This window comes from Cinclus cinclus, chromosome 6 (genome assembly GCF_963662255.1).
Source record: "Cinclus cinclus chromosome 6, bCinCin1.1, whole genome shotgun sequence".
Classification (NCBI taxonomy): Eukaryota; Metazoa; Chordata; class Aves; order Passeriformes; family Cinclidae; genus Cinclus; species Cinclus cinclus.
Genome location: NC_085051.1, coordinates 7,950,304 through 7,958,512, shown reverse-complemented (window position 1 = coordinate 7,958,512; position 8,209 = coordinate 7,950,304). Strand labels below are relative to the sequence as shown.

At 50.6% G+C, this 8,209-nt stretch overlaps 1 protein-coding gene across 1 annotated transcript; it reads left to right on the top strand.

The window, feature by feature from the left end:
* Positions 1-1,878: 1,878 nt before the first annotated feature.
* Positions 1,879-7,542, top strand: FGF3 (fibroblast growth factor 3). The gene is made up of 3 exons (XM_062495312.1): positions 1,879-2,128; positions 4,021-4,124; positions 7,210-7,542. The coding sequence occupies exons 1-3, from the start codon at positions 1,879-1,881 to the stop codon at positions 7,540-7,542; spliced, it is 687 nt and encodes a 228-aa protein (XP_062351296.1).
* The last annotated feature ends 667 nt before the right edge of the window (positions 7,543-8,209 follow it).

Below are 8,209 nucleotides of genomic sequence, written 5' to 3'. Positions count from 1 at the left end.
GCCTGTTAAAGATTTTCATATTTTTTAGTTGCATACCCTGATTTTTTAGCTTCTAATCAATACGCTGGAACCACTTGACTGCCTGGCAGTGGCACTGTAGGTGAACAGCAATAAAGAATTAATTGTACAAACATTTATCATCCCCAGATCAAACTCTCCTTGTGAGGCTGGGGCTTAACTTGTGGAGAAGAAAAGGGGGAGGAAGAATGGTAATGGCGGAGAGGGTGCTTGTGGGGGTTTTATGTGTTTCCTTTTATTCCAGACGACTCTATAATGAAAATCCTTTTAGCCTTGAAGAACTACTAAATATTAAGCACAGCTGAAAACGGGGAGTAGCTTTCGAGACAGTTTCGTCCTCTTGCCATTCCTTTTCGGAAAAGGTCGTACCCCTTCCCTTATTTTCCCGCTAGTAAAAGCTTCCCCTTTTAAAGAAGTCTTTAACGTGTAAGAAAATCCTCCTGCTCTTCATAGAAAGGTCTTTAAAAAAATTTATAGACCTCTCCATGTTCACCAGTTCCGGGGGAAAAAAAAAAAATATTGATCAAGGTCAAACGCTCGAATTGTGACGTGACTCACTTCAAAGGTGTATTTGTGTGCCCTTCAAGCACATTAATACTAATTATCTCTCAAACACTTCCCCAAAACTCCTACTGCCTGTTTCAGATGCAAATCTAATTAACGAGCTGCCTTTGAGGAGCACGCGGGGACAGCGTAATTCAGGGAGCTGTTGAACCTTTTGCCTTCTTTTATATTTATTTATAGGTAGCTCCATCCTCTTTTGAAAGCGTAGGCAGTGGTGTGAAGCGACAGGGTAGCGAGGGCAGCTCCGCGCCAGCTAATGAGACTTTCCAGGCACCGGAGTTAAGGAAAAGGATTAGCTACGACTTCTTGCAAATGCACTCAGGGATGTACATCGTAACACTTGCCGGGCCTTACTTTGTCTAAGTTACTTTGGGAATGATTAAATCGTGAAAGCTCTGTCTAAATAACGCCTATTAGTCGTAAGCGTGAGTTGATTGATTTAGGAATAACTGTTTGCTCTCCTCTGCCGGGGGCAGAGCGGGGGGCACGCACACGCTGAGCAAATCCCGAGTGCGAGCCACGGGGGTGTTTTGTGCCCCCATCGCCTCCCGGGGAGCCGGGACCCGCACGCCCTCCCTCGCTCCTCTGCCTTTAACACGCGCGCTCCCCAGAGCCGCCTCCCGAAGATGCTCCCTTGGAGCATCATCCCCCCTTTCCCGGAGCTGCGCGGAGGGACCGCGGCTGCTCCGCGCTGCCGGCCCCCGTGCGGGGGTGTGCGGTGTGCGCGGTGGCGGCAGGGAGGGGGAGAGAGAGAGAGGGAGAGAGAGATGCTGTGTAATTTTATCCACGCTGCCCTCTGGGAGTTCACACGAGACTGATACCTTTTGCCTCCTCTGCTCTGTATCAATTGGTCGCAGATCAGGCTATTGTTGCAGGAAGCTCCTTTTATTTCTATGCTCCGTCGATCAACTATTTTCCCCACAGTCTCCTGCCGAAATCCAGCGGCTCCCTCCCTCCCTCCCTCCTCTCTCCCTCCTTGTCTCTCTGTCTCACGCATGCCGTCTGTCTATCTGGAAATCCAAGGAGAAGGCTGATCACGGCAGCTCCGTGTAACACAAACAGGCTGGGACTCTTCGATGGCCTTTGCCGATGTCTATTGATTTAAGTAAATCTGAGACAGATAAAAGGGCCGGATCGAGGCTGATAAAATCTTGCCGATGCTGCGCGGCTCGAAGCAGCGTGCGCTCGGCATCTCCGGAGCGCTTCTAGCAAGACGGCTTTAATGGGACCCCTGGTGCCGCTCGCTGCGAGCCTCGCTCTCCCCAGCAGACTAAGCGCTGCGGCCATCATGCCACAATGGTCATGATTTGGATCTTGTTCCTGACTCTGTTGCAGGAGCCGTGGTCCCCAGGGCGGGCCGCGGCCGTGTCCGAGGTTGCCGGAGCCGCCCCCCGGCAGCGCCGGGATGCGGGGGGACGCGGCGGCGTCTACGAGCACCTCGGGGGAGCGCCCCGGCGCAGGAAGCTCTACTGTGCCACCAAGTACCACCTCCAGATCCACCCCAGCGGCAGGATCAACGGCACCCTGGAGAAGAACAGCGCCTTCAGTGAGTACCGGGCTCACCTCGCCCCAGACCGCGGCCGCCGGGCCGGGCTGTGCGGGGATGGGGGGGTCCCTCGCCAGCATCAGGCGCGCTCTGCCCCGGCCCCGGCGGGCAGCGGGTGCTGGACGGGGGCGGACGGGGCGGTGGCGAAGCCGCTCCCGCCTCCGCCGCTGCCCCTCGCTGCCCACCGGGGCGGCTGAGGCTGCTCGGCGGGCACCGGGGGCATCCCCCGGGCTCGGGGCTTTGGCCTCCCGCGCTCCCCTCGCCTCGGCGTCCCGAGAGCCGCCCCGCTGGCTTCTCCAGGCTCGCGGCTCCCCTGTCCGGGGGCTGGCAGCACTCCCGGCCCTCGAACCGGGCGGGGAGCTCCGGAGCCGGCCCCGAGGGGTGCGGGGACCCCACCGCCGGCGGAGGGTCGCGATGTCCCCGGGGCGGAAGGAGACCCCCCCAAAGCCCAGCTTTCCCCGACGGGGACTGCGACCCTGCCCCGGGCAGCCCTCCCGAGCTGTCACTTGGCCTCGCTGCGCCGGGGTCCAGCCCTGCCCCAGCCCTGCCCCAGTTTGGCAGCCGGGGTCCGGCAGCTCCCCGGGGCTCTCGGGGGGCTGCCCGCGTGTCCCCGTCCCGTCCCAGCCTGGAGGCTTGAGCCTCCACCGGCGAAATCACATCTGTCCCGTCTGACATGTGCCGGGCAGCGGCGGTAATTAAGATGAAAGCGGATATGTCGGGAGTGAAGGGGTTTGTGCGAGGGCGGCAGGAGGGAGGAGAGCGGGGTTCAGCACCGGGGGAGCCCCCGGCGCCCCCGCACCCAGCCCGGGCACGGCCCCGGCCCCGCCACCCCAGGATGCGTAAATCCCGCCTGGTGATGGCACACAGAGATAGGGAGACCTCAGGGATCTGTCTGAAGTCCATAAAGGAAAACCACTATTTCCTAGAGAAACCCCCGCCCTCGCTGTCACAGCCCGGAGGAGGCATCCTCCAGCAGGGAACCGGTGCCTGATTCAAACCAGCTGTGCCAAACCCAGCCCAGCTCTCCCAGGCCAGCAATCCAGCTCTGCACAGGGAACAGGCCCCCGGCTCTGCCTTTAGGGTTTCCAAAGGGCAGCAGTGGGTTTGGGTGCCAGGGTCACCTCTTGCTTTCAAGCACTCGTAGAAAGTACGGAGCCATCAGGCCATGGCTGGAGAGCTGAGAGCAGGGTTTGAGTGAGCCTGATGGAGAGCTGTGCACATACAACAGAATCTTCTGAGTCATGTGTGCCTCCATCAGTGTCCCGGCACCTTTGGCTGGACATTTGGGCAGGTACTGCACTAGCCCTGCCTGTGATGCTCCTTGTGTTGCAGGACGTCATCTTGGATGGCCTAAAAATCTCCTGAAAATTTGTCTCAGACGGTCATGCAGTCCTTGTCTGGAGGGCTGCATTGACCCTAACTCTCAAGACCCTTTCATGATTATGTACATGGCTCTAAAATGCAGCGGCCTCACTCTGTTTCACCCTCTGGAGATCCCAGCAAGGGCTTTGTCCTGAAACGTGTGGCTTTGTGACTGGTTTCGATAAGCCAAGAGCTCTTGTGCTCCTAAGCATTAAAGAGGATTTAAAGTTTTTTATGCACATACAGGATTAAGTGAACCTCGAGTTCAGTGTCAGATCTTTTTCATTTTTGAAAGAGTTAAATCTCAATCAGACATCTCAGGGTTTATTGTCTGCCTTGTCTCAAACAATTCCTGCATCATCTTTGCGTTGTATTGTTTCAAATAATAACAATTTCATTCTCATGATTGTCCTGATTCTTATGTGAGCAAGTGGTAGCTGTGAGATCACACTCCTCAGGTAAGCCGCCATGCAAATGTACCTTGAAAAATCACACCTGAGCAATAACACATCTCCTAATTCTGTTTCTAGGTATTCTGGAAATAACCGCTGTGGACGTTGGAATCGTTGCCATCAAGGGCCTGTTCTCTGGCAGATACCTGGCCATGAACAAGAGGGGCAGACTTTATGCATCAGTAAGTTTTACTGAAGCCTGGCACATAGCTGTCATTTCCCATGGGGGCAACAGGTCTAGTGGGGACCACTGATTTCTTATAAATCCACATTTCTAGAGAAGAGTAATGTTACAAGAGGTTTTTGCCCGGAATTCTTACAGGCAACTAATCAACATATTCTTAAAAGTGGGGGAGAAGCTGTGTTCTTACTTTCTCACTGCCTGGACAGCCGCAGGTATGTGGAATGTCAGAATTGCCCATATTTCATATGGATCTTGCTTGCTGGCAGAGGCATGTCAGATAAAGAATGTCCACAAGTAACTGAGCATTGATGCTACAGGAAGGCAGCCTCCTGATGGGAGTTTGTTTGCACAGAGCTTTTGGTTGGGCAGTGGAAGAATTCGCAGGTACTAAAGGGCAGGGCTATAGCAAGGAAAGCAAAAAGGAGAAGGTGCAAGAAGATAAAGGTGAAAATAAACACCTTATTTTACTCCTTTGACCTAATTGTTTTCCTTGATCTGTGAGATAAAATCTGGGGTGTGCTGATGCAAGTGGGACCCTAGCCTTTTCAGCCCTGACATTATTTCCCCTGAGTGAATAAAATACTCCAGCTTAGACTTCTTCACACTCAGGGACATACCAGGGCACATTTGTCAGCCTGTACCAAACACATTATCTCCCTACTTGAATTTCTTCCACTGTCTTTGATTACATCCCAGCAACCTTGTGATCTCTCACTGCAGGACAGCCAAATTGTGCAGTTTCCCCATGAATCGTGGGGCATGGAAGCAGGTCTGAAGAGGGGAAATATGGCCCGAGTGAAAATTCTTCCCTCCTAGGAGTCATTAGATGTAATTCTGTTGATTTGAGCAGCAGGACCTACCCTTGAGCGTTGTGATCTTTTCCCATGAGAGCCCAGCCTAGGTGACACAATCAACTCTGTACCTCCCCAGTTTGACACATTTAACTCCAGCTTTTCAGGAGTGTTCTGACCGTGTTTACAGCCCAGTGTCTGTTATGTCTCTCACGTGATACTCACTGATTAAGGGGCCTGTGTGTAAAGATGAGGGTTCTTTGCTGCTGCAGGGAGCCACACCACAAACGGTTTTGGCAAAGGAAAATGCAGCTGAAGAGGAATGGTAGCTCTGCTTGCCAGAGTTAAGGCTGTCCAGTTTGTATGCTTCTGGTTAGTATTCTGATTGAAATGGGAACCTTTTTCAATGAACTTCCTCCATCACCTCAGATCCAGCATCTGCCCCAAAGAAATTATTTGGAAGGATGATTTTTTCAAATTCTTTCTCATCTTTCCCTCTTTCTTCTCCAAAATAGAGTTTTTTTTCCCTTCAGATTACTTAAACTGAATTAAAATAAGACTAAAATTCTGAGCAAAAAGCTCCTCTCTTAAAGTGCAGAAAAGCCATGAGCAGGATAGCTCCGAGACTTCCTTTCTCCTGGACTTCCCTTTCTGGTGCAAGGAGCATCAGGCCATCCTGAAGTTTGTTCATCTGTCTTGGGCCAAAAAATATCAGCCATGGAAGTTTTCTGTATAATTTGAAAGGATAATTTGTCCCCTTCCAGCTCAAGTTTGAGGGAGACTGTTTCAGACTTGTGTTTCAGAGCTGGAGGGACAATCCAGGGAAAGCTCTTCCACTCCAGTTTTTTCATAGGAGCAGGAAGGGGTGAGGCCTCAGCTCAGGAGAAACTTCTTGTCTTTGCTTGCCTGTCCAACAACTTTACTGATATTTCTGGCCCAAGACCCTGTGCAAGGTCCCTGTTTCAAAAATCTGACTAATTCAGGGATAATTATCCAGGGAGCTTTTTATGAAATCGCATTGGAATAACGCCGTTATCCCTCAGTTCACCAATTTTCCCATGTCAACGAGATGGGTTTGTTGAGCCTGCAGAATTCCTTTGTGCCCTTAGCAGATCGTGATAATCCTCTCGATTTATGGTGTGTGATTAAACCCTCCCCAGGCAGAAGGGAGGCAGGCAGCAGGACAAATCCACCTACATCTGGTGGCTGTGTGGGCTCCAGCACCACAGCATCTGAAAACCTTGTCCTTGCAAGGAAGGACGCTTCCGCTCCACAGCTGGGAAGCTGGGACATGTGGAGCCTTTTAAAATCTGGTTAAACGCCCATCAGTGTTTCTGGGGAGTGAACAGCATTAAAGTCATGCTGTTTGTGGGGTCTAGGGCTTTTCTGCTCCCAGCCTGGCTACCTGTGCCCTTTCCACACCCTCCAGACAAAGAAAAAATAAAATAAAAACCCATGGTGGTAGCTCCCTTCTGCCTCTGTGCTTCCTACATTTCAGATCCTGAAATCTCAATCCCACAGGTGGAGCAAGGATGGGTTTGGAGCTAAGGAAAGATGGATAGTGTGGGGGGTCCTTTTTCCGTGCCAGTTCTCCTGGTCCCGCGGAGGGGGAAGGAGTTCCTTGTGCCAGGCTTTTGCAGAGATGTCTCTCAGTCTAGGAGCAGGTGAAAAGGGGCAGTTTTGGACAGATCATGTGAAAAGTGAGCAACTGGGTCAGGTGCATATTGTGCCTTACAGTTTGTGATAAAGGAGCAGCCTTGCATTTTGGAGGAACACACTGGTAGGCAGGGTGTGCTCTCATTTTGTTATGGTGACAAAGGAGCTCCATAAAGGTGTGGTTTACCACTTAAATATCCATTCTGAACTGGTTGTAACAGGCTATAAGTGTATCTAATGACTAATACACCAATTGAAGAGACACATTTTACATTACCTTGCACGATTTTACCTTTTCAATAGATGGCAGAGGTTGATAGGCACCAATTAAATAATCTGTCCAGTTCACAGCTGTATTAAATTCAGAAGGACAAAAAATAATTACAGCTGAACAATCAGCAGAGCTATTCACATGTCATCTTTTTGTTTTCAGTTTGGTTTTGGGGCCTCTTCCTGGGGTCTCTGATGCACAGTGTGTTCACACTGCTGACAGGGAGCACCTTGCTCAGGCTCAGCGCTTCCCTCCTGCCTTTTGTAGCACCAGCCTGAGGTTTTCTTACCAAGAGTGTTGCTGTCCTTGTCCTAAAACTGAGGAGTGTCTGGCTTAAATTTTTTTTTTTCCTGTTTCCTTTCTAGGAGAACTACAACTCAGAGTGTGAGTTTGTGGAGAGGATCCACGAGCTGGGTTACAACACCTACGCCTCCCGTCTGTACAGGACTGTCCCCAGCCGGGCGGGCACCAAGCGCAAAGCCAGCGCTGAGAGACTCTGGTACGTCTCAATCAATGGCAAAGGACGACCCAGGAGGGGCTTTAAAACCCGCAGGACACAGAAATCCTCCCTCTTTCTGCCCAGAGTGCTGGATAACAAGGACCATGAGATGGTCAGGCTGTTCCACACGAATGTGAAATACCGGGAGAGTCTCCTAAAGGCTCCGAGCAAGAACCAGCGCAGAAGGAGAGGACACTGATGGGCTGGGGGGAGCTTGTGCCAGGGGTGGGAGGGACTGAGAGCCTTCAAAATGCTACTAAAGAAACCTAACAGCTGTGGTCGTACAGCAGGCGTTAACATGGACAGGTTTTATACACCGTGTAATATAACCAAAATCCACATCGCTTGCTTTTAGCTATTGTAGGATTGCTACCTGTGGGGAAAGGGATGGGAGGTAAACTGAGGCATGTTCAGAGGTAAATTAGCTGGATGTAATAATTTTGTCAATGACTTTCATGTTTCCTTTTCTTAAAAAAAAAAAAAAGTTATTTCAGGTATTTTCATTCTAGCTTGCCATAAGCTATTATCTCAGTGATGCTGCCTTCCCAGACCATATGGATGTTTAACACTTACCAAATTTACGTCCACTTTTTTATGGCACTTCTGGCCATAAGAGGCTACATTCTTATTTTTACATAATACAGGAGTTAGAAAGCCAGTGGTTTGTTTCTTTTAATTTACATATATTTGTTTTATGATCAGCCATTATCAATTATACTTTTTCCAAGACTGTCCAAGAAAAGTAAGATTGTCAGCTACTTCAAACACTTCAATAGACATACACATTACTAGATTAACCTTGATTTTTTTAAACTAAAACTCCAAGATGCCTGACCTTGTCATTTAAATAAATGAATGGTGGGAAA